Here is a 25,442-nt window from a genome sequence, read left to right as displayed (position 1 = left end):
GGTGATCTACACTGGAATCATCATCCCATTAGCTTTTCTTGGGTCTGTTATAGTTCTGACTAAAGATGGGCTACTTAAAACACTTATTAATAGAAACTAAGGTTTTCATATTATCATTAGAGGGGGGAAATTTCTTCCGTATTACTGAAAGAGGCTAGAAGGTTACGAAGGAGATGGTTTTCAGCCCTTCTAGGGATTGTTGGCTGGCAAACACGATGGAAGAATGCTACCTTTTGGAGGGAAGAAAGGATTTTTTCAAGACTTTTTGGGTTGGGTCTTTGGCAATGGTTGCTCACCAGTATTCTAATGCCTTTGGATGCTACTTGGAAGTTACTGAATTTGGTGGTAATGGGCATCGGGGCCTGCTTGTGTTCCCGGCAAGGATGGAAGGACAGGGGTGGAAAAATTTGTCCATGGAGATGAAGCATGCCTCTCCAAGGTTCCAATGGTGGTTCAGGGTAAAGAGGTGGGTGGTCAAGCTATACGCCGAGGCTGGTGGTGGTGGTAGAGTAGGAAGTAGGGTGGTGGTGCATGGTGGTACGGGACAGGTTTTGGCTTCACAAAATGGAGAAAAGGACAAAAAGAAATGGGTAGCAGGGGAGTGTCCTTTGGCAGGGAGGGTTGGTCGAAACTCTGTACTTGATATAGTTGGAGGTGGTATGTCTAATGCCTGTGCAGGGGAAAGTGAGGGGCAGAAGGTACTCTTTGGGATGAAGGAGGAGCAGGTTGGCGTGAAGGAGGAGCTCTGTTGTTTGAAGAAGGCTATCGAAGCACTTATAGGTAATGTGGGCTGGGATTTAATTCCTAGGCTGGGCTTGAAATCAAGATTGGATAAAGGTAAAGCTAAGATGTGCGTAGGCTTGGGATGGACATGCCAAGCCCAACCCAAAATGAGCTGGCATCTCAAAAGGATTGGGCCTTCCTTTGAGAAGGGCTCCACATCCTCAGCTGGGCCCATTGAGCTGCCAGCCCAACAATGGCAACAACCCAACGATAGCCTGTGAGGGACTATCCCATCGCCGGCAATGGTCCATCAACAGCGGCAACAACCCAACATCGACGGCTCATTGCTGGCAACTTTAGGGACCATCTCCGGTAACCTCTACACTGGAAATCTTGCGCCAGGAGTGAGCTTGCGATCTGAGGAGGCTACGCATTTGGATCGTGTCATCGGGAGGGCAATGTCCAATGGAGAGGCATAGAAGGGTGCGACGGACCTTTCTGGGTTGCCTCCCGCCATCACAGCTGTGAAAGTGACTTCACCGGCGCTGGTGAATGTTGAGTTACCACAGGATCTTGCAAAGGAGAGAATGGGTGAGTTGTTGGGAGGGTTGGAACATTGTGAGAAGCCATAGAACATGCCAGCAGCGACCTCTGGGCCGACAGAACTTTCCTCAGCTGCCCATAAACCGTTAAAGGTGCCGAAATCCTTTTTAGTTGCCAAAAAATCCCTATCTGTTGACCCTGACAATGCAGAAAGCCTGGGTAACTCAAGAGGAAGTTGCAATGGAAGGGGCTCTTGTAGTATGTGAGTCTACAAGTGGGGTGGAGATGATGGTTGAAAGGGGGGAGGACGCAGTGAGGGGCAGATGCTCTGTTGAGGGGACAGAACCTACTCCATTGAACTCGTTTCATCCGAGGGTGTTAGATTGGGTAATTCAAAAAGTCATGGAGATCAAAAATTGTGTTGGGATTACATGCGAGGGTTTTGAAGATGAATTTTTGGCGTTACTCATAGCTATTGAAGCTGGACATGCACAAGCAAAAGCTAATCCCTCACTTATTTTGACAAAAAAAGAGAGAGCACTCAAGAGGCTTACATGGACAATGAATGATGAGGGAGGGGAGTAGAACTCTAGCCGGGGGCATCTTAAGGGAAGGGCAACGACGGCAACGACGGTTCTGATATGAAGCCAAAAATTATATCATGGAACGTAAGGGGGCTGAACGAGCAGGCCAAACTGCTCCAAGTCATGAACTTACTTTGACAATGGCAAGTGATATCATTTGCTTACAGGAGACCAAGCTAGAATTAATTACAAGGCAAATTGTTTGAAGTTTGTGGAGAGGGCATCATGTTGGGTGGTCGTCTCTACCTTCTAAAGGAGCATTGGTTGGTGTTCTTATCATGTTTGACAAAAGGGAGGTGGAAAGATTAGAGGAATGTGTGGGTGATTTCACTGTGGCTTGCTCCTTTGTAAATATAGAAGATGGGTTCCGACGGGCATTTGCAGGAGTCTACGACACTAATATTGATGCGGAAGAAGATCAATGTGGGAAGAATTGGCGGACTTCTTAGTTGGTGGGAGTTACCAAGTTGTACAGGGGGTGATTTCAATGTATCTCGTTTCCCGAGTGAAAAGTCAGGTACATCCCACATCACACTCGCTATGAGGGAATTTCCTGACTTCATTTCAGAACAGGCGCTTATGGATATCCACTAACGGGAGGTACGTATACTTGGTCTAACACTCGAGAACTCCCATCTTGGTCGAGAATTGATAGATTTTGCTAACTCCAGAATGGGAGTTACATTTTCCTGATGTAACTCAAAGACGACTACCTAGAGTGTGCTCTGATCATTTCTCTATCCTCTTGGACTGTGGAGGCATCCAAGGAGGCAGAAGGTATTTTAAATTTAAAAATATGTGGCTTAAATCTGACGGTTTTGTAGACAGGGTTAGGCAATGGTGGTCCTCTTATGAGTTCCAAGGTTCTCCAAGCTTCATATTGGCAAGAAAGTTAAAAGTGCTGAAACACGATTTGAAGCTATGGAATGAACAAGTGTTTGGCAATGTGCTACTACAGTGACACTCCCTTCTGGAGGAGTTACAGGGTTTGGAGGATGAGGAGGAGGCAAGAACTCTCACTAAATCTAAAAAAACTCGCAAGAGTCAGGTAGTCACAGATCTTGAACGAGTTTTATTGATGGAAGAGATCTCTTGGAGACAGAAATCAAGGGCATTATGGCTCAAGGAGAGAGACAAGTGCACAAAGTTCTTTCACAGGGTGGCTAATTCGCATCGGAGGAACAACGCTATAGATATATTGATGGTTGATGGAGTAGTTTCTTCGGATCAATCAAGGACCACATTGTACAATATTACGAACATCTCCTAGCCGAACAACAACCATGGAGACTGCCAGTAGATGGGTGGACTTTCTCAACACTAGATCAACAGTGTGTAGGGTGGCTTGAGAGGCCCTTTGAAGAAGAAGAAGTATGCAGAGTCGTTCGAGGCTTGGCTAGTGATAAGGCCCCTGCCCTGATGGTTTTATCATGGGTTTTTTTCCAAACTTGTTGGGAAGTGATCAAGGGTGACTTTATACGGGTATTTCAAGAGTTCCATAATTATGCTAGCTTTGAAAAAAGTCTCAATGCCACCTTTCTAGCACTCATCCCAAAAAAGGTGGGGTCAGTGGATGTTTGAGACTATTGTCTCATTAGCCTTGTAACTGGGGTTTACAAGATTCTTTCTAATGTGCTAGCGAACCGTTTGAGTACAGTGATGGAGAAGTTAATCTCGAAGCCACCAAACGCATTTGTCAAAGGCAAACAAATTCTAGATTCGGTTCTAATTGCAAATGAAGTGCTGGATGGATGAGTCAAATCTCATGAACCTAGGTTAATTTGCAAACTAGATATGGAAAAAGCCTATGATCATGTTAATTGGAAATTCTTGCTTTATTTACTTGCAAGATGCGGTTTTGGAGAGAAATGGCTGAAATGGGTATAGTTTTACATCTCAACAGTCCGCTTTTCTATCTTGGTGAATGGTTCACTGGTGGGTTTCTATGACTCCTCTTGTGGTTTGAGACAGGGAGATCTGCTCTCTCTCCCTTACTCTTCCTATTCTTCATGGAAGCTCTTAGTAAGATGATTGTAGGCCTTGTGGATAGTGGTTTTCTCTACAGTTTCACGGTGGGGAATGGTAATTATGACTATTTTAATATTTCTCACTTGTTATTTGCTGATGACACTCTCATATTCTGTGGAGCAAACCTCAGGCATATCCAATCTTTGAGGGCTCTACTTCTTTGTTTTGAAACCGTTTCGGGTTTTGAGAGTTAATCTCTCAAAGTCTGAATTGGTACCGGTGGGGAATTGTTAGGGACCTCGGTCAAGTCCCTAAACACTATGTTCTCCTCGCCAAAAGTGGCCTTGTGATGACCGAATCCTTGTTCCTCTCTTGCTTGGTTCTCGAACAATTGTGGTCAAGATGACCACTTGGGTACGGTGAGGTTAGGTGTTTAGGCTAAGATGAGTGTATGGAGTGGTGGTAAGGGTCAAGGAGTTGTGTGGGGTTCAATGAATGAGGGCGTACGGCACTAGAGTGAGCTAGGGTTGGCGCCTCTTGGAAGATGGAATTTAGGGTTTGGAAGTTGGGTGATGGACGGCTAAGGTTTAGGTTTAGTGTATGGAAGATGGGAAAGTATGTGGTCGGCTAGGGTTGGCCGAACAAGGCTAGGGAGAGATTTTAGGAAGTTGTTCCTAAAATCTAGGGATTCAATTTGGAAAGGTTTAGCCGAGTATGGAGAAGTGTTTGGGTCAACTAGGGTTCCTAGATTATAGGAACCTAGTTTGGTAAGTGGAGTGTTTGGCTAGGACAATTCAAATTAGGCAAGAGGTTGCCGAAATTTGAATTCAAATTCCAATGGAAGTAGGGTTCGGCTAGGGCAACAAAGATGAAGCCAACAATTTATGGAAAGTTGACTAACACAAGGGTTGATCGACTTTGATGAAAGGAATGGATTGGAAGAGCAACTTATGAAGAACACCAAGAATAAAATGAAGAACACTCAAGAACACAAGCAAATACTTATGAACTTGAATGAATAAAAACATAAACAATAATAATTCAAGACTTAATTCACGAATTGCACAAGTAATGAATAAACCTCATATATTGATAAAATCAACTTGGATTCACGAATTGCACCAAGTTGCAAATAACAAGATAAATGAATCACACTTATTCAAAGAATTGCAAAGTGTGATTCTCTATTTGGGATTCACGAATTTCACCCAAAAAGACCAAGTGCAATGGCACCAGTTTGTGATCTCTCAAACAATAGTCTTCCCTCTAGGAGTTTTGCCAAAAGATTCTAAAGCAAATGAAAGATGTCCTATTTATAAGCAATACAAAGTGGAAACCCCCAATAGGTCCCTTGAAAATAAATAATTAAATCAAATTAATTAAATAAAAGAAATAACAAGATAGTGGTCATGGACCAAGGCTAGCCTTGGCATGCATGGCCCATGATGGGCTAGGTTGGAGCATGGTGGTCTTCGGGCTGGTCCATGGTCATGTGGTGCGGCATGGCTTGCTGATGGTGAGCCAAGGTGGTGCATGGCATGCCCTAGGCTGGTGGCCTAGGCGCTGAGTCTGCAGGGCATGGGCTGGGGCCATGTGCTGGATGGCATGCCTGGTGGGCATGCCACTGGCCTGCTCTGCAAGGCACGGGCTGGAGCCGTGCGCTGGGTGAGGCATGCCACTAACCTCGCTGGAGTGCTGCATGGCTAGGCAGGTGCGCGCGCATGCATTGGGAGGACTGGCAGTGTGGCGCAAGGCCTTGCGCCGCATGGGCGTGCACAAGGGCCGCGTGGCCCATCGCCAAGCTCATGGGCCTGTGCACAATAACTCGTGGGCGCGCGCGGCGCACTGCGGCCTGTATTGTCGCACGCATGCGCGCGCGGTCAAGAGCTGCGCTTGGCTGCGCGCATGAGCGTGCGGCTTGTGCTTGTGCGCCTTGCTGCGCGCAGGGGCGTGCGCGTTGCCGCGCGCATGGTCGCACGGCGCATTGCTGCGTGCGCAGGCTGGTCCTGACTAACCTTGCTAGCCCACATGCTGGGCGCCCCGTGTGTGCTAGCGCTCGGGCCAAGGCATGCATGCATGGTGGGCGCCCCGCACACATCACCCCATGAGCCAAGGCATGGTTGTGGGCTAGCCAAGGTGTTTGTTCCCACCATGACTAGGGCATGTGCGGCATCTCTAGAGGCGACTCGACGTGGAGGTCTAACAGGAATGTTCCCGAAGCGCCAGCTCTAGCTTCTCTCTTGGGATGTAAGGTATCTTCTCTACCTCTTCAGTATCTTGGCTTACCCTTGGGTGTTTCCTTCAAATTAGAGTAGATTTGGAATGTTGTGATTGAAAAGGTGGAGCACAGGTTGGCATCGTGGAAGAGTTTCTATTTATCAAAAGGTGGTAGGCTCATGTTGATTAAAAGGGGGTGGATTGGGGATTTGTAACTTGACGAAATTCAACCAAGCACTATTGGGTAAATGGTTGTGGCGGTACCAACAAGAAAGGGGTGCCCTGTGGAAGTTTGTCATAGTTGCGCAGGTTGGGGAAGCATGGGATGGTTGGTGCTCGAATGAGGTACGCCGCTCATATGGGGTGAGTTTGTGGAAAAACATTAGGACGGGTTGGGAGACCTTCTAGAGACATACACATATTGTTTTTTTGATAATTAAACATGATATTGAAAAAAAAAAATGTGTATGTCTCTAGAAGGTCTCCCTACCCATATTTGAGCTAGCACGAGTAAAGGATGCAGTGATAGCAGATCTTTTGGCCTTTTCTAGTGGCTCCCCTAAATGGAATGTGGACTTCACTAGGGCAGCCAAAGACTGGGAGATGGAGGTTATCACAAACTTCTATGCGGCACTGTGTTCTGTACATATGACCGAGGGTACTTTGGACAGGATGTTTTGGAGCCCTTCCAAGAAAGGTGAATTCATGGTTAGATCATTTCACAAAGTTTTATCGAGCCCAAGCATGCCCACATTCCCATGGAAAAGCATCTGGCTGACAAAAGCTCATTCAAAAGCAACTTTTTTTGTTTGGACAACAGCATTGGGCAAAATTCTCACCACAAATAACCAAATGAGACGTCAGATAATGGTGTTGGATTGGTGTTGCATGTGTAAGAAAGATTGTGAATCAGTTGACCATCTGTTTCTACATTGCGAGGTGGCCAGGACCATGTGGGCTGATGTTTTATATAGGACTTGGATTATCACGGGTCATGCCTTGTAGATTGGTGGATTTTCTAGCATGCTAGAGAGGCCTCCGTGGAAATTCACAAGTTGCAGCAATCTGGAAAATGGTCCCCATATGTATGTGTTGGTGTATTTGGTGGGAGCGAAATGATAGAAGCTTCAAAAACCATGAGAGAACAATGGAGGAGCTGAAAGTTTTTTTCTTTAAAACATTGTTTTCTTGGGTGGGGGCCATTGTTTGTAACGGACTAAATGTCCATGACTTTCTACTTTTAGTTTTAAACTCTAGTTACTTCTCATGTATACTCCCTGTGTACTTGGGCTTTGCCTATTATTATGAATAAAATTTCTTGATTACCGATCAAAAAAAAAATATCTAACTTATCTGGTTACCCAGTTCTTGAATTTGACATTTTTTATAGGTAAAATTAAAATTTTATTAATGTAAAGAAGGCGTAGCCCAAGTACACAGGATCTATACATATAAAACACCTAATAACAAGTAGGTACTAGAGATGGATACAAGTAAATTGTGAATAAAGTTTCTGAATTTGGCATTTAAGGTTTGAACTGTTTATATGTGGGGTTTTTAGGGTTACTGTTCTCTCTTCTAATCACATTGCTTGGTCTTATTACTGTACATGAGATATTATATTTAAACTGTTGATTACATTATAATAAATACATACAATTTTATGAGGTTTTTGAATCTTTATACGTGGGCATAAAATTGTCAGCACCTCAACAGCTTGATCTTGGATTTGATAGAAATGTATTCTTCGACGATGGAAAATAAATGGGTCCAAGTATTTTTTTTTTTTCAGTCTTTCGGAAGGGTTCCCAAAAACTGCTGAAAATACTTATGGCTATGACTGGTTGTTGCTGACCTTGACCCTTGTTGGCTGGATGGGTAATTTGTAAGAAGTGCTGAATCTTGACTATAGAGTTTAACAGCTGATATGGAGGAAATGTGGGGTAGACTCTCAACCAACTTATAATGGATAAGTTGTGAGGTACATAGGAGATTAACCTCTTGTGATACCATCGAGTTGGTCTTAAGCAGGTGTGTGCTTTATGGGCTTGTGTGTGTGATCTAATTGAAACCAATTGTGGATGAGTATAAAAACAAATTTACTAATCTCAATGCCAATGCTTGTAGAATTTAAGAGAAATGCTTGGTGGTTCCTTCTTAGTTAAGTGTAGTTTGGTTGATTTTGATGCTGTTCTGATTTTGAAACTGTTATAGTAGCCTTGTTGTCAACCTTTGAACTTCTATTTCAAGTACTGTGGTTTTGTTCTTAAATAGGGTTTGTGGCTGCGTCTCCTGAAATTGGGGGCAACTGATGATCCCCTTTCATCTTTTGAATATGGCACAATTCTGGGTATGCTCCATTTGAGTTGAAGATTTTCATTAACATTTTAGATGAACTCTTTACAACTGTCACTCACTAATTCAAAACCTTCTCTAATGGTTAAAAAGCTCCCACAACAATAAGTATTTTTTGGCCTTTTGCAGCTCTGATTGAATCTGATGCAGAGGGAATTGGTGGTAGTGGGTTTGTTGAATGTATAAGAGAGCATATACACTCAGTATGTAGCTCTAGCAGACTTTTACGCTTATTATTATTGCTTTTTATTTCTGTACGTCTCCTGCTTCTATTTTGTGGCATTAAGCTGATTTTGCACTGGATTTATGCTCTCAGGGGTGGCACTGTCAACTGACTCAGGAACAGTTTATTGCAGTGAAAGAATTAGTATGTATATTCTAAGTCAAAGTTTCCTAAAAATTGATTGAGTATTGTAGTAAACATAATTGTTAAATTTGTTTTAAGTTAGAAAGCTCCTGTTGCATTGGTTTTACTGCATGATTTTTAGTGGTTTCATCATTTAATTTTTTCCATTAGTTTTATGACATATTTATTCTTAGTTATCAATATGTCAATGTTTCAGCATAAATAAAATTGCCTTTTTTTAAAGTTAATTTGTTTGAATAAATTCATTTAAAGTAATTTGCTCTTTCTATATAAATTATGGCTTACAAAAAGAAATTAATTTCCAGAAGCTGACCAAAGGTGCATTTGCATTGCTTTGATCTTTGGCATGTTTTTCTTTTCTTCTAGACCTCTAGTTGCTTTAGTGCACTTTATATGGAATTTGTATATTTGCAATTGCAATTACTCTCTCTCTAAATACAATTGACTTGTTTATTCAGCTCAAAACGGCAATCAACCGTGCAACATCTCGGAATGATTTAATTACAATTAGAGATGCGCTTGAAGTCTCTGCTGAAATGCATAAGAAAGATGCTAATAATGTTTCAGACTACATCCAACGCCATCTTATATCTCTCTCAATCTGGGAGGAGTTGCGGTATGTGTTGCAGGTCATAATTTTACAAGATTTTTATATCATATTTCACCTCCTTTTCCTTTCCACAAGTAGGAGTTACGGCATGTGCAATTGATTTCTCTAAATAATTACATTTTACCCTTTACTTTATTTTCAATATTACATCTGGAAATGGGTGTGAAAATAGCTTGATTTGTTATTAGATGCTTTCTGCTCTTATTTAAACATCATGGTCACTCTTAGTTGTGGTAACTCAGATGTACATGCTCAGGAGCTTTTGTTAAACGAACTGAACACATTATTCTGTGCTTTGTAGGATAATGAGTCTCAAATTTCGTAGTCTTGCTTTATCTGTATTGTATGAGTAGGAAAATAATAATCATAACTGAATGATAACAATAACTGCAGTGTCATGTATCCAATTAAAAAGAAAAAAATCATAGTGCATGATATTACCTCAAAATTTGAACCTTTAGACATTATGAGTGGAAAGTGCATGATAGTACCTCAAAAATATATGGGCTGGGCCCGATGATTCATTTTTTAAATTCTGAAAATCAAAGTGAGATATTTGGGAGGTTCTGGACACCAGAAAGACAATTGATGCAAAGCAATAAAGAAAGTTCGATGGTGAAAGCCTGAATGGCATATATAAAAAATAAACAAGATATATGTAATTTGTTTTAAGTCGGTGATTGTATCTTGTTGCTGATGAAGCATTTTTGTCATGTTAGTGTCATTATCTTAACTGCTTTTTACTATTGATAAATCTTAAATATGTTAAACAGAAACGATTTAGTATGCTTTAGCTATAGTCCTTTTCTTTGAATCCATTTGCTTTTTGTCCTTTTCGTCCTTTGTAATGGGTTAAGATTGTGCTTTGCAAATAACTATAAGAACTTCTAGCAGATACAATCCCCAGTTAAGGATCTGTCCTGTGTTTGATTAGATGATGGTGGAATTCTTTGTTTTTAATTTAAGTAGCTCGCTGTCTTCTTCTGTTCATTCTTTTTTAGTTGTTGATACTCTGAGTATTAAGGCCATGTTTGGTTTGCTTGATTTTGAGAAACATTTACAGTAGATTTGAGAAATATTTAAGATCATTGTTTATTGGGTTTTGTGAAAGGAGAGAAATTTGAATAATTTTTTTTCAAATATGTTTTGAAAAGTGTTTGAATACAATTTTTTAAGAGTAGTTTTTGTTTTGATTTTTGTGTTTGGGTAATGATTGGATGAGAAGTTGAAAACTTGGAATGTTGCATTTTTTTTAGATTTGAAGATGTTTGGTTTGATTTGGAAAAATCTGTCTGAAAAATTTTGAGAAATTTTGAAAAACTAGAGAAATCACAAATGACCTAAATTTCTGTCAGATTTCAGACTATTTCACTCTCAGATATTCTTAGACTATTTCACTACTATTCACTAACCATTTCACTACTCTTCACAAACTACTTCACTATTATTCACAGATATTCTGAGATGTTCTTAGTATACCTTAATTAGATTCCATGTATTCAGGTATTAGGAAAGGCTGTGGGGGCAATGTATTGTTTATAGAAGTACTCGTGTTTACTTCTTCCTGAATTGGGCTGTTAAACTTGTCTAGGAAAACAAGAGAGTGTTCAGTTCTCTTTGCCACCCAATATTTATTCCTCTAATTTGCAAGATTTGGGATTCTTTTATCATTAGGATTCTTCATTGTTCTAAAAAAAGTTGAATCAGTTTTGCTCGCATAAAATGGATGTTATTTTCTTTGAGCTGTGAAATAATTTAGATTTGGAACTTTCACACATTCTTTATGATCTTCACAGATTCTGGGAAGGATACTTCGACTATCTAATGGAGCGCTCTTCAAGCAAGTGAGACTTTTGTCATTGTTTTTGTTTTGGTTTTCTATTGTTTTATTGTTTTTACAATTAGGTATACTCTTCTGAAGTTGTCTTAGTTGCTTTCATTATTTGGGGTATACATTTTATTAAAAATATATTTCTTTCTTTTGCAATTGTACGCATCAATGCACAATTATGCCATGCATCTGTTTCCTATCTGCACATCCAATTGAACCCACATTTGGGCGGGGTTTCATTAAATAGAAGCAAGTAAATATGACTCAACTAAATGTTATCAGCTGTAGTTGCTGGAGGTTTTTCTCTGGCTTTTTAGTGGAAGCAGGTAAATTTGGTTTGCTTAACTTTATTGAGTGGGTAGGTGAAGAGTTCAAATTTTACCTATTAAATTGGCATAATTTACCTAGTAAACAAGAGTTCAAATTTTACTTTTAGAGGTGGTTTGGGAGTTCGAAACTGGCATAATTGGGGTAATTTTAGAGGTGGTTTGGGAGTTCGAAACTTGCTTTTGTTCAGCATGCCTTTCTTGGGAAATGGTTCTGATGGTGCTAAAATGAAAGGAAGACCTTGTGGAAAGCCGTAGTGGATTCTAACTTTGGCCATACTTGGGGAATGCGGTGCTCTAATAAGGTAAATGAGCGATATGGGGTGAGGTTATTGAAGAATATTAGGTAGGTGACTACTCTAAGACTATGTTTTGGCATGATTTATGGTGTGGTGGTAGAACCTCGAGGAAGCTTTCTCAGAGTGAGGTTTCACTGGCTGATTAATGAAATTTTATTGAGACGCCTTAGTGGAATGTTAAATTTTTCAGAGCTGCTGATGACACTTGGAGGCTGATGCCTTCATAGTGTTCTTCAACCTCTTGTACTCTACAAGATTATGTTTGAAGGTGCAGATAAGATGCTTGGGCAACTGCCAAGGAGAAATATTTCTCCTTGGGAATCAGTTATTTCTCCTTGGGAATCAGTTACTATTATGAGCCATAACGACCTTATAGAAAGATCAGCCATAATAGTAACTGATTCCCATGGAGAAATATTTGGTGCACCAAGGTGCCTTTGAGAGTAGTTTTTTCTTTTACTAGACAACCTTTTTAGGTAAAATTCTCGCTATGGACAACTTAAGGAAACATCATATCATTGGGACATATTGGTACTGAACAACCCACATATTGTAGCAGTGTGGAACATGGTCACGATTTGCATGGTGTGGTGCATTTAGGGGGAAGGGAAAGATAAGACATTTTGAGGATCACAAGCGGATGTTGGAGGAGGTTAATAATTTATCTTTTTTAATAATTTGTTCCTTTGGGTAGCTATTGTAGATTGTAATAGGCTGAGTTTCCATGATTTATTGTGCCTCTTTTCCTTTTTCTAACTAGGTGTTCCTCTTGTATGCTACATGTGTACTTGGGCTCATGTTTTTCAATAAATTCTTCGACTACTTGTCAAAAAAGAAATAATTCCTCAATATTTATTTTATTTTATTTTATTTCAGTTCGGCAAATTACGCATCTCTGGTCACTGCACAGCTGATTGCGATGGCATCACACATGGTATGTGTGGTCTTTTTTTATTTACATATTTTTTCCATTTGACCACTTTTCCCTTCCCTGACCACATTTTAAGTTACACATTTTTTCATTCTTTTGAGCTCCGATTCTGTTTTATTTCTTCATGAAGGTTGGGTTGGGACTTCCTGATAATGATGCATGGTATATGCTTGAAACAATAGCAGATAAAAACAGCGTTGGATACAAGCAGTTTGTAAGTGAACTTTCTCTTTTCCCCTTTTGGACTGCTTGATTGTTTTCAGCTTTTACGTTTCTGATTCATGGTGGCATATTGATCCCCTTTTTTCTTAGCTTATCTATATATGTGATGAGGTATTTTGTGGTTACTAGATATTGTTATTGTAATGACACAAGGAAAACCCAACCATATTCGAACTTATCATCCAAAGGAACTTATAAGGTTATTATTGAAGTTCCTTAAAATCAATATAAAACCCATTTTCATCTAGTAAGGAACGTGCAGGTAACCGCAAGATTTAAAGCTTCAAAGCTTTAATGTGCAGGTAAATTGAAAGCTTTAAAAAAAGATTTAAAGTTTTGGAACGTGCAGTCTTTTGGATATATAAGCAACCGCAAGAAGTCACTATTGGAGGAGCTTCATGAGATAGAGAAGGCACAGAGGGAAGGGCCATCTCTTCAGAGGAACTTGGTCGGAGGACAGAACTAGTTTCAGAATTAGAGAGGGCTACCCTATCGGAGGAGATCTCTTGGCGGCAAAAATCTCGAGCCTTGTGGTTGAAAGAAGGTGATCGTAGCACGAAGTTTTTTCATAGTGGAAAATTCCCATATGCTAACTAATGCCATTGAGGTGATGAATATTGACGAATCTGTTTGCACGGAGGTCCCTGTGATCCAAGAACATGTTGGTTATTTTGAGCAGTTGCTTATCGAGCCAGTGGGGTGGAGGCCAAAGATTGATGGGCTAGCATTTGAGCCCATTAAGCAGCAAAATGTCACTGGGTTGGAGAGGCCGTTTGAGGAGGCTGAGGTTCATGAATTGGTGAGAAAGATTGTCAAAGAAAAAGCACCGGGGCTAGATGGATTTTCAATGGGTTTCTTCCAATCTTACTAGGAAGTGGTGAAGGAGGATTTAATAAAGGTATTTCATGAATTTTTTTCAGACGGGAAATTTGAGAAAAGTCTCAACATCACTTTTATTGCAATTATTCCCAAGAAGGCTAGGGCATCGAAGGTTAAGGATTATCGGTCCATTAGCCTTGTGAATGGACTGTATAAGATCATTTCCAAGGTGCTTGCAAATCGTCTGGGAGGAATTTGGGGCGGATCATTAGAAAATTCCAAAATGCATTTGTTAGGGGAAGACAGATTTTGGACTCAGTACTCATCGCCAATGAATGCCTAGATAGTAGGCTAAAATCGGGCAATCTGGGTCTCTTGTGCAAATTGGATATGGAGAAGGCCTATGATCACTAGAATTTTTTGTTGCATTTGCTTGGGAGGTGTGGTTTTGGGGTGAGGTGGTGCTCTTGGATTAGGTGGTGCATATCAATGGCTCAGTTCTCAATTTTGGTGAATGACAACCTAGTTGGTTTTTTTAATAGCTCCCGAGGTCTACAGCAAGGGGATCCCGTGTCCCCACTCCTCTTTGTCATATTCATGGAGGCATGTAGCAGAATGATTTCAACGATGCTTAACAGTGGGTTCTTGGCTGGTTTTTCGGTTGGTGACATACATCAGGTACTCTTCACATTTCTCATTTGTTGTTTGCAGATGACACCCTAATTTTTTGTGAGGCAAATCTAAACTAGAATCAGGCACGAATGGCACTTTTACTTTGCTTTGAGGTTGTGTCCGGGTTGAAAGTGAATTTATCCAAGTCAAAGTTGGTTCTAGTTGGTAACGTTCGTTACATCCGGCTGTTGGCTAACACTCTTGGTTGTAGGGTTTCCTCTCTCCCTATGAATTATCTAGGCCTTCCTTTGAGATGTAGTAATGGAAAAGATTGAACGAAGATTGACAAATTGGAAGAGATTTTATTTGTCGAAAGGTGGTAGGATTACTCTAATAAAAAACTCTTTCCAATCTACCTACTTATTGCTTATTCTTGTTTTCCAATTCCAGCGAGTGTGGCGGCACGTATTGAGAAATTGCATCGTGATTTCCTTTGGGGTGGACATGGGGATGAATTTAAATTTCATTTGATCAAGTGAGACAAGATATGCTCCCCAATCTCTTCCGATGGCTTGGGAATTAGAAATCTAAGGGTGTTCAACCAGGCTTTACTAGGGAAATGGTTTTGGCGTTACAATACGGAACATGAAACTTTATGGAAGTTGGTGATTGATTATAAATATGGAGGTTTGTTGTTTTTTTTTTTTTTTTTTTTTTTTTTTTTTTTTTTTTTTTGTGGGGGGGGGGGGGGGGGGGGGGGGGGATGGTGCTCTAGGGAGGTACGTGAGGTTTATGGCGTGGGAGTATGGAAGCGCATTAGACAAGGGTAGGGAGTGTTTGCTCCTCATATCAAAATTGTGATGGGAGATGGTTCAAGTACTAAATTCTGGCACGACATATGGTGTGGAGATAGTGCTTTCAAGGACTCATTCCCTATAGTGTTCATACTTGCACGTGAGAAGGAAGCTTCAGCGGCGGACCTCATGGAGATGGATGGTGATTTATTCTAGTGGAATGTGAGCTTCACTAGGGTGGCTCAAGATTGGGAAGTCAGTAATTTTGTAGATTTCTTCCGACTCTTATACTCCATGTGACCGCATCCAAGGTGCTGATACTTTGTGGTGGATATCTGCCAGAAAAGGTATATTTTTAGTTCGTTCTTTCTATAAGGCCCTCACACAACTACAGAATAATCACTTTCCATGAAGAAGAATTTGGAGAAATAAGGCCCCTCCTAGGGCGGCATTTTTTGCATGAGGGAAAGATTCTGACAATGGATAATTTACGGAAACACGGGGTGATAGTGGTGGAATGGTATTGTATGTGTAAACAAAGTGATGAGACTATGGACCATCTTTTACTACATTGTGAGATTGCTAGAGCGTTATGGGTCAACGTATTCTGACGAGTAGAGCTAGCCTGGGTTATGCCTGCAATAGTGGTCGAACTTGGGTGGTATTCCACAAATCTCAGTTATGTGGAAGATGATTCCTATCTGTATTCTTTGGTGCATTTGGCAGGAACAAAATGACCGGACGTTCAAAGATAGGGAGCGTTCATTGGAGGAGATTAGATTGTTTTTTGTTAGAACTTTGTTTTCTTGGGCCAAAGCTGTAGATTTCAATGGCCTTGATTTTCATGACTTTCTTATTTCTATTTCCTCTTCCTAAATAGGTGTTATCTCTTGTATACCCCCTGGGTACTTGGGCTATGCCTATTCATATTAATATATTATAATCGTTTACTTATAAAAAAAAAAATCTAGTAAGGAACCAATATGAAACTTGGCACTGAATATATCTTCTTCATACTCAATTCTTCTTTGTCATAGATTACCCACCAATAATACCATGTGTGCAACTTAGTGTGGCGTTACAATCTCCCCCACTCCAATTTTAACATCCTGGTCAAGGCCCACATTGCTTGACTGCCCAACTCCACATGCTATTATTAGATCGTCTCTTGTATTGAAGGGAAGTCCAAGCCATACTCGGACTTAGACTAGTCAAGATTTCCTTTGGAGCCCCTTGACATCATTATAACACCCAGTTCCACCTAGTAAGAAAACAATGAGGCAGGGATGAATCTCGAGGGGCTTGGCCCCCAAAGATTCTGAAAAATTTCAGTGAAACAAAAGAAAAAAAAGGAAAAAGAAAGAGTAAGGCATCGTTTGTTTTCAGAGATGAGATGAGTTGAGATTAAAGTTAAAAAGTTGAATAAAATATTATTATAATATTATTTTTGTTTGGGATTTGAAAAAGTTAGAATTGTTTATTTTATTTTGTGTGAGAATTTGGAAAAGTTGTAATGATGAGATGAGAGGTTTTCAAAGTTTTGAGTTTTAGTCTTGAAAGCAAACCAGGCCTTAGTTTTGGGTTTTAATTGCCGGAATTATTCTTCTTCTAAGCAGTTAATATGAAGCCACACATCTCTTTAGGAGAAGCATAATCTGCTTCAATTGTCCTTGGATGAGCTGAAATGATTCATCTTCAACACTCTTTTTTCTTGGATTCACTCATTGATTGCAATGGGTCTAGTTTTCACAATTTTCTTGTATCCATTTCTAGTTCATAGATGATGCTAGGTGTAATCCATGCACCCTTCCCGTGTACTTGGGCTAGGGCTATGCCTCTTTACAATCAATAGAACTTTATTCTTATAAAAAAAAAATAAAAAATAGAGTTTGTAAGACTTGTTTCTTTTCAATAGAAGTAGTAAAAAATGATTCACACTTCTAATCTATTATAAAAGGGATAGGGGATCTTTACGGTAAATGGAACTGTTAATTTTTTCCAATTCCAAGTATGCTATCTTACCTACAAATCATGTACATGTCCAGTGATTCATGTAAACTTAAAATTTTTATTTTGTTTATTCCAATATGCAATTGGCTACATTAGTTTTGCATGTCATGTTGTGAATTGTTCATGAGTAACTTTCTACACTTTTTATTTTGAAATTTTTTTTTATAAGTAAAAAAATGTTCTAAAAAAAACTTTTTTTAGATTCTACAATATGAGTGCGTAAAAAAATTTAAACTATATACATGGTTAAGACAAAGCTTCGAAATAAAATAAACTATGCGAGCCTTTTAAATTACAAAAATTGTTAGGAAATTGCAAATTATTTGGTAGTCTACATTAAGAAGGAAATTGCAGGAAACTTTGGTACGAATGTGATAAATGATTACTTTTATTTGTTGAAGAGCGTCAAGTTTGTTAGGAACGATAAGTGAAAAACTAAAGCAAAAAGGGTGAAATCGATTACACACGACACAAGGTTTTATGTCGTTGGGCAACGTGCCTACGTCCATGCAACTACAAATGATTTTACCTAGATGAAAATCATAGATACAATGCGTGGCAATATGGTGACCGTACATGGTATAATACAATATATTGTAGGGGTTGTAAATTGTGTTAACGGGTCATGTTCGTGTCGTGTCAAGTCGTGTATATTATACAATATGGATCAACCTGAACACGACTCGTTAAGCTTAACGGGTCAGATTTCTAAACCCTAACACGACCCATAAAAATAACAGGTTGACACGACACGACACGACCCATTTTGACCCGTTATGAATTAATTAAAAATATATTGACACGAAACGACCAGTTTCGACTAGTTTCAAACCATTTATGTAAATGAGTTGAATTTACCCAAATAATCTATTTGACCTGATTAATATAATTTCACATAAAATTAAAAATCATAATATCTTCCAAAAATATAAAAATAACTACGTAAGTCTAAAATTACAATACAAATAATAAAAACACCAAAATTACAATCCATAAGAAGTGTGGGAGGCAGTCGTGACTCATGAGAACTGACTCCAACTGAAAACTAAGAGAGAGAGAGAGAGAGAGTTAGGAAATACGAAATAGGATTAAACTATTTTTGTTTTTAGGTTAAAAAGGATATAATTGTAATTTTGAGTAAAAAATTTAATGGGTCTAAACTGATCCGTTAACATCAAACTCAAATCCGCTAATTTCGTATCATGTTCGTGTTGGGTTAATGGGTCGTATCACATATTGCCACCATTAATATATAGTAAACCCTAATTAGCAGATCACTTTGGCTTGGATAAGTCCAAACCTCATTGAAAATTCACCAAAAATTGCAATTCATCCTTGTCGGGTCGGATCATCAAATTGGGCCGTACATAAACAGAACAAGGTTCCACACAAAGAAGCCCAACAATTCTCCCCCTTGGAGATTGGAACATTCACAAGTATCAACCACCTGCCTCCAAAACTAAAATCTCCATCCCTGCAAATCATAGCTCTCCTCGGGCTAGAAGACTAAGGTACGGTTTGGATAGTGAGATGAGATGGTTTTAGATGAAAGTTAAATAAAATATTGTTAGAATATTATTTTTTAATATTATTGTTGTTTTGAGATTTGAAAAAGTTGAATTGTTTATTATATTTTGTATGAAAATTTGAAAAAATTGTAATAATGAGATGAGATGAGATTAAACACTTTCACTATCCAAACAGGGCCTTTTGAATTTGCATACAACTTCAGTTTCTCAAGTGTAACACCCTTTAGTCAACACAATTGTAGGGTTCTTGCTTTCACAAATCTTATCAAGTATCAACTGGCCATCATCAAGAAGAGATAGAATAAAATGATATCTAATTTGAAGATGTTTGGTCTTGGAATGAAACGCTAGGTTCTTGACAAGGAATATGGCATTCTGACTGTCACTATAGAGAGCACCCTTCTCATTTTTTTATTTTTTATTTTTGTTATAAGTAGAGCACCCTTCTCATTCTTCTTACCCAAGTCCTCCTAGAAACTTTGTAATCAAATCATAATTTGAGGCTTCAGATACAGAAACATACTAGGCTTCAGATACAGAAACATACTAGGCTTCTGTGGTAGATAGAGAAGTAGTCTTTTGCAGTTTGAACACCAAGACACAACAGTACCACCCAAAGTCTATACAAAACTTGTAGTACCCTTCTGGTTGTTAGTATCACCAACTAAATCAGCATCAACATAACCCTGCAGTTTTAGACCAGTCGCAGTAAAGCAAAGACACATATTTGAAGAACCCCTCAAGTACCTCAAAATTCACTTTACTGCCTCCAAGTGCTACTTCCTGGATTGCTCATGTATCTACTCACAACTACCATTGCATGGGCAATGTTTGGTCTCCTACAGACGATAGCATACATCTGAGAGCTAATAGCTGAGGCATAGGGTACCTTACTCATAATCATTCTCCTCCTCAGTCTTCGGTGACTGATCCTTACTCTCAATATGTCCATTCTCTTGGACATTACGCCATCTAAAAACTCATTCGGATGCATTTTCATTCAAATATTGTAATATCGACCTCAATGCCATAATCTCGTTGGAATTTGTAATTCCTTTGAGTTTGATGCAGAAAAGAAACTTCTTCACTTGATCCCCCCTTCTTCATTGCTTGGTGTATTATACTTTTAGCCATGATGCCCATCGTCACATCCCTTAGATTTGTAGCACTTAGACACTGATGGAATTGTTTCTACTTGTCTAAGTCATCCATTATAGCATGTCAAATATTACGCTTGAGGACTACCCTTTTAATGTCTAGCACATGGCAACAGTGAGGAGCCATTGAAACCTAAGTTTCAATACCAAATCTTATGGTGATCAAGAAAGAGACATTAGACAATACTTGGAAAAAGTAGCTCATTTGTCTGTGAAAATCTACCAAAGAGATACACAGAGAGATAAATTGTTTCACCACCTTATGAAAATCCACCCGAAATGATAGAGAGCTAACCATGAAAAAAATGATCCTTTTCTTAACAAGCCATGGCTCAACTTATTGAGATTTTATATGCTTGGTGACTACACTGATATATTCATAGAGAAACCCTAATGTTCAAAATTCAAAAAGAAAAAAAAAAGTTTAACTAATAAATTTCTTAAAGTGCTGGGCATTTGAAGCAGTGTTCTGATGGGGCTTCAAAGTGAGGCCATTGAAATCTGTTTCATTTTGAAGCACATTCAAACAGTGGTCTTCTAGAGAGCTGCTCTGATGCGTGTTTGGATTGGATTCCAACTGGGTACTTGCTAGTTCTTTTTCCAAGTAATAGAGATCTTGTTTGTGGAAGGAAAGAGTAAGATTCCACTATATTGAAAATAAGGTTACAGGCCCCTCTTTTTATAGATGATAATGCTCATCTATTTTAGGGATATTTACAGCTAATCTAGAAAGGAAATCAGAACTACCTAAAACTGAAAGCTATAAAACAGGAAACTTATATCTACAGATTTGGTAACAGACTACCAAATCTCCTAAAATCATGGGATAAGAAAAAACTGATCTGTTAGCTGTAAATCTCCTAGATATTAGCCCCTAATATTGCTAACAGATCCTTAAACATAAATCTCTCTATAATTCTACACTTAAATCTCTCTATAATTCTACACTCCCCCTCAAGCTGGGCGGTAAATATTAATTAACCCCAGCTTGGAACTCAGATCATCAAACACCTTTCTCGATAGAGCCTTGGTAAGGATGTCTGCTGTCTGAAGACATGTAGGCACGTACAACATCTTGATTATTCCTTCCTCTATCTTCTCCTTTATAAAATGTCGATCAATTTCCACATGTTTTGTTCTATCATGATGAACTGGATTTTTGGCAATGCTGATTGCTGATTGATTATCACAGAACATTTTCATAGGTTCTTCATCTGAAATTTTTAATTCCTTTAGCACCCTTTTTAACCAAATTCCCTCACAAATACCGTGTGCCATTGCCCGGAATTCAGCTTCTGCACTGCTTCTTGACACCACTGACTGCTTCTTACTTCTCCAAGTGACCAAATTTCCCCACACAAAAGTGCAATATCCTGAAGTTGATCTTCGGTCTTGTACTGATCCTGCCCAATCTGCATCACTGAACACTTCAATATCTCTTCTTTGGTTCTTCTCAAAAAATAATCCTCTACCTGGTGTTAGTTTCAGGTATCTCAGGATTCTATACACAGCTTCCATGTGTTCTTCATTTGGATTGTTCATGAACTGACTTACCATGCTAACAGCAAATCCAATGTCTGGTCGTGTGTGAGATAGGTATATTAGTTTACCTACTAATCTTTGGTATCTTCCTTTGTCCACGGGTGCACAATTTTCCTTAGCTCCTAGTTTGATAGTTGGATCCATAGGAGTATCTACCGGCTTACACCCGAGCATTCCAGTCTCTTTTAAGAGATCTAGGATATATTTTCTCTGTGAGACAGAGATTCCCTTTCTTGACCTTGCAATCTCCATACCTAGGAAATATTTAAGATTCCCAAGGTCCTTGATTTCAAATTCTGCAGCTAGTAAACTTTTGATGGTGTAGATTTCCTCTTCATAGTCTCCTGTTAGGATTATGTCATCCACATACACTATGAGGACAGCAAGTTTTCCTGCAGAAGAGTGTTTAACAAATAGTGTATGGTTCGTCTGACATTGAGAGTAGCCATGCTTCTTCACTACCTTTGTGAATCTTTCAAACCAAGCTCTTGGAGATTGCTTGAGCCCATATAGAGATCTCCTAAGTTTACAAACCTTGTTGCATGTAGTTTGTGTCTCAAATCCGGGGGAATTTCCATGTACACTTCTCCAGTTAGGTCCCCATTTAGAAAGGCATTCTTGACATCTAGTTGGTGGAGAGGCCAGTCAAGGTTTGCAGCCAAGGATAATAAAACCCGAACTGTGTTTAACTTGGCTACAGGAGCAAATGTCTCCTCATAATCGATTCCATATGATTGGGTGAATCCCTTTGCAACCAGCCGTGCCTTGAACCGATTAACACTCCCATCTTCATTATATTTTACTGTGAAGATCCATTTGCAGCCTACTGGGCGTTTCCCGGTTGGTAAGTCAGAGATTTCCCAAGTTCCATTTTTCTCTAGTGCATGAATTTCTTCATACACTGCTGATTTCCATTCTGGTGAGCCGAGAGCTTCTTGTATATTATTAGGAACTTGGATGTTGTCGAGGTTGGCAACAAAAGCTTTGAACTTCGGTGACAATCCTTCATATGACACAAATGTGTATATCGGATGTTTTGTGCATGATCTTACCCCTTTTCTCACAGCAATAGGAAGGCCATTGTCATCATTAGTTTCAGGATTAGTGTTACCTGGTGGATCTTCACTTGGTCTAGGACTTGAGTCAGACTCTTGGGTTTGCTCAAGAGATGCTTGTTGTTCCTTCTCCTTTTGGTTCTTTCTCCTCCTTGAGTAGGTAATCAATTCATCACTCTTTGTTGATTGAATAGTGTCTAGATTTTGAGGTGTGTCCAGATTTTGAGGTGGATTGTTGGCTTGATCTTGAGTAGGAGGTTCTAGGAAGTAAGAAGACTCAAGGGAGAGATTTTGAGGAGGAAGTGATTCATGATTTATTGATGGGCAAGTTTGGTCAGAATTATGAGAGACATGAGGTGATTCTTCAATATCCCAAAGCTGATATTCAAGGATAAAATTAGTCTCCCCTTGAATATCAGATTTGGGGAAATAAGGTTGTTGCTCAAAGAAGGTGACATCCATGGAGTGATAGAATTGTTTAGTGACCGGTGAGTAGCATTTATATCCTTTTTGAGTTGGAGAGTACCCAAGGAAAATACATTTATGAGCTCTAGGATCAAGTTTGTTCCGGTGTTGTTGATGGACATGGACAAAAGCTGAACACCCGAAAACTTTGAATGGGATGGTGGAGATGAGACGAGTAGTGGGAAAGGACTGAAGGAGAATTTGACAGGGAATCTGGAAGTTAAGAATCCGAGATGGCATCCTATTTATGAGGTATGCAGTAGTAAGGATGGCTTCACCCCAGAAATATTTTGGTACATAGGTAGAGAACATAAGAGACCGAGCCACATCAAGAAGATGCCGGTTTTTTCTTTCGGCAATACCATTTTGCTGAGGAGTGTTAACACAGGAACTTTGGTGACAATACCATGACTCATGAGATAATCATTAAGGCTGGAATTGAAATACTCTTTGGCATTGTCAGTTTTCAGAATTTGAATTTTTGCTTGGAATTGTGTTTGGATCATGGTATTGAAGGTTTTGAAGATCTGGTTTGCCTCAGATTTTTCTTTCATGAGGAAAACCCATGTGAGTCTAGTGTGATCATCAATAAATGAAATGAACCAGCGAGAACTAGTAACATTTTTTATCCTAGAAGGGCCCCATATATCACTATGAATCATGGAAAATGGTTGAGATGCTTTGTAGGATCTGTTAGGATAAGAATTGCGAATATGTTTAGAGAATTGACAGATCTCACATTGAAATTCATTTGGATTTTTACCATGGAATAATGAAGGAAACAACTTCTCAAGATACAAGAAATTTGGATGACCTAACCTATAGTGCCATAACATAATTGCACTATCATTATTAGACTGACTCACAGACAAAGAAACAGGACTACTGGACACTGAACAATCTGATTGATGAATTGCTCCTTGAGGAGGATCATTAACCTCTAGAAGATAGAGCCCCGAACACATCTTAGCACTGCCAATCGTCTTCCCCGAGTCCAAGACCTGAAATACACACAGATTTGAGCCAAATTTAGTAACACAGTTGAGATCCCCAGTGAGTTTACTAACGGACAGTAAATTGCAATTTAATTTTGGTACAAGTAGAACGGAATCAAGAGTGATGTTCTCTGAAATTTGAACCGAGCCTGTACCAGCCACCTTTGAGAGTGAACCATCAGCTATTCGCACAGTTAAATTTTTATAGCATGGGGTGTAAGTTGAAAATAGCTTCTCATCTCCAGTCATATGATCAGAAGCTCCTGAGTCTATAATCCATGGACTGAGTCTCTCCTTGTTAGCATTTAGAGCACTTAAAAAATTACCTTTTTGTGCCAGGGATCCGGTACCAACTACAGTGGGAGTTGGTGCAGGCAAGGATTGGCTGAACATTTTCTGCAAGATCTCTATCTGTTCCTTGCTGAAGGGAGTTGGTTCGGGTGGAGGTTGTTCATCCATGGAAGCAAGGTTGCCTCGTCCTTCTTTGTCATTGGCAAACCGGGAAGGCCTCCAATCTGCTGGTTTGCCATGAATCTTCCAGCAGTTGTCCTTGGTGTGACCAGGACGTCGACAATGATCACACCATGGTCGCCCTTTCTTTGGTCTGTGATCGTTGTTGTTGTTGGATGGATTCCCTCTCACCACAAGTGCTGAACTCTCAGGATTTGTCACAGAATCTTGAGATCCCATCATGATCTTCTTTCGACTTTCCTCTCTCCGAACTTCTGAAAAAGCTTCTCGGATATTTGGTAGTGGTTTGGATCCTAAAATTCTTCCTCGTACTTCATCAAGGTTCTTATTTAATCCAATCAAAAATTTGTATATTCTTTTCCGTTCAATTATTTGTCTATACCTGATTCCATCATTCGGACAGCTCCAATTGTGCTCCTCGAATAAGTCTAGCTGTTGCCAATACCGATTGAGAGTGTTGAAGTATTGAGTCACTGTTAATTCTCCTTGGCGGAAATCATGAAGAACACTTTCCACCTCGAATAATTCCGATGTATTCTCATTGTTAGAATATATTTCCTTGGCAGCATCCCAAATCTACTTTGCTATTCCATAGAGAAGAAAGTTTTCTCCAATGTCATTTGTCATGGAATTAATGAGCCATGACATGACCATATTATTCTCGGCATTCCAGACTTTGAATTTTTCATCCGTCTTGTTTGGTTTGGCAGCATCTCCGGTGAGATAATCATCTTTGCCCTTTCCGCATATGAACATCATTACGGAATGGGACCATTGGAGATAGTTGTTCCCATTCAGTTTGTGTCCTGTAATGGACATGAGGTTACTATGATTGTTGGAAGCCATGGCTTCCTGATTGGAGGTGATTTGGGAAACGGTAGCTCTTGAATCACGTTTCCCGTATTTGGTCATATGAGGGAATTAGGGTTCAGAGATTGCTCTGATACCATCTTGTTTGTGGAAGGAAAGAGTAAGATTCCACTATATTGAAAATAAGGTTACAGGCCCCTCTTTTTA

General features: G+C 39.5%; 2 protein-coding genes across 3 annotated transcripts in view; one reads left to right on the top strand and one right to left on the bottom strand.

Moving 5' to 3' along the window:
- Positions 1–25,442, top strand: part of LOC121242650 (DENN domain and WD repeat-containing protein SCD1-like) — a 58,243-nt gene that overhangs the window by 14,444 nt on the left and 18,357 nt on the right. For both annotated transcript variants that reach the window (XR_005935939.1, XM_041140558.1), the window contains exons 15-21: positions 8,310–8,385; positions 8,520–8,593; positions 8,707–8,757; positions 9,216–9,373; positions 11,164–11,211; positions 12,700–12,757; positions 12,885–12,968. Coding sequence is in view for 1 of the 2 variants with exons in the window: in XM_041140558.1 (XP_040996492.1) it covers positions 8,310–8,385; positions 8,520–8,593; positions 8,707–8,757; positions 9,216–9,373; positions 11,164–11,211; positions 12,700–12,757; positions 12,885–12,968 (549 nt within the window). In the remaining variant the exon portion in view is untranslated. The remainder of the gene's footprint in view (positions 1–8,309; positions 8,386–8,519; positions 8,594–8,706; positions 8,758–9,215; positions 9,374–11,163; positions 11,212–12,699; positions 12,758–12,884; positions 12,969–25,442) is intronic.
- Positions 23,676–25,433, bottom strand: LOC121242651. The gene is made up of 2 exons (XM_041140559.1): positions 24,281–25,433; positions 23,676–23,960 (listed from the first exon to the last, which is right to left on the bottom strand). The coding sequence occupies exons 1-2, from the start codon at positions 24,645–24,647 to the stop codon at positions 23,926–23,928; spliced, it is 402 nt and encodes a 133-aa protein (XP_040996493.1). The 5' UTR covers positions 24,648–25,433; the 3' UTR covers positions 23,676–23,925.

Source organism: Juglans microcarpa x Juglans regia, chromosome 8D (genome assembly GCF_004785595.1).
Source record: "Juglans microcarpa x Juglans regia isolate MS1-56 chromosome 8D, Jm3101_v1.0, whole genome shotgun sequence".
In the NCBI taxonomy this organism is placed as follows: Eukaryota; Viridiplantae; Streptophyta; class Magnoliopsida; order Fagales; family Juglandaceae; genus Juglans; species Juglans microcarpa x Juglans regia.
The sequence above is the reverse complement of the archived record's forward strand: the minus strand, read 5'-3'. Positions and strand labels throughout refer to the sequence as shown.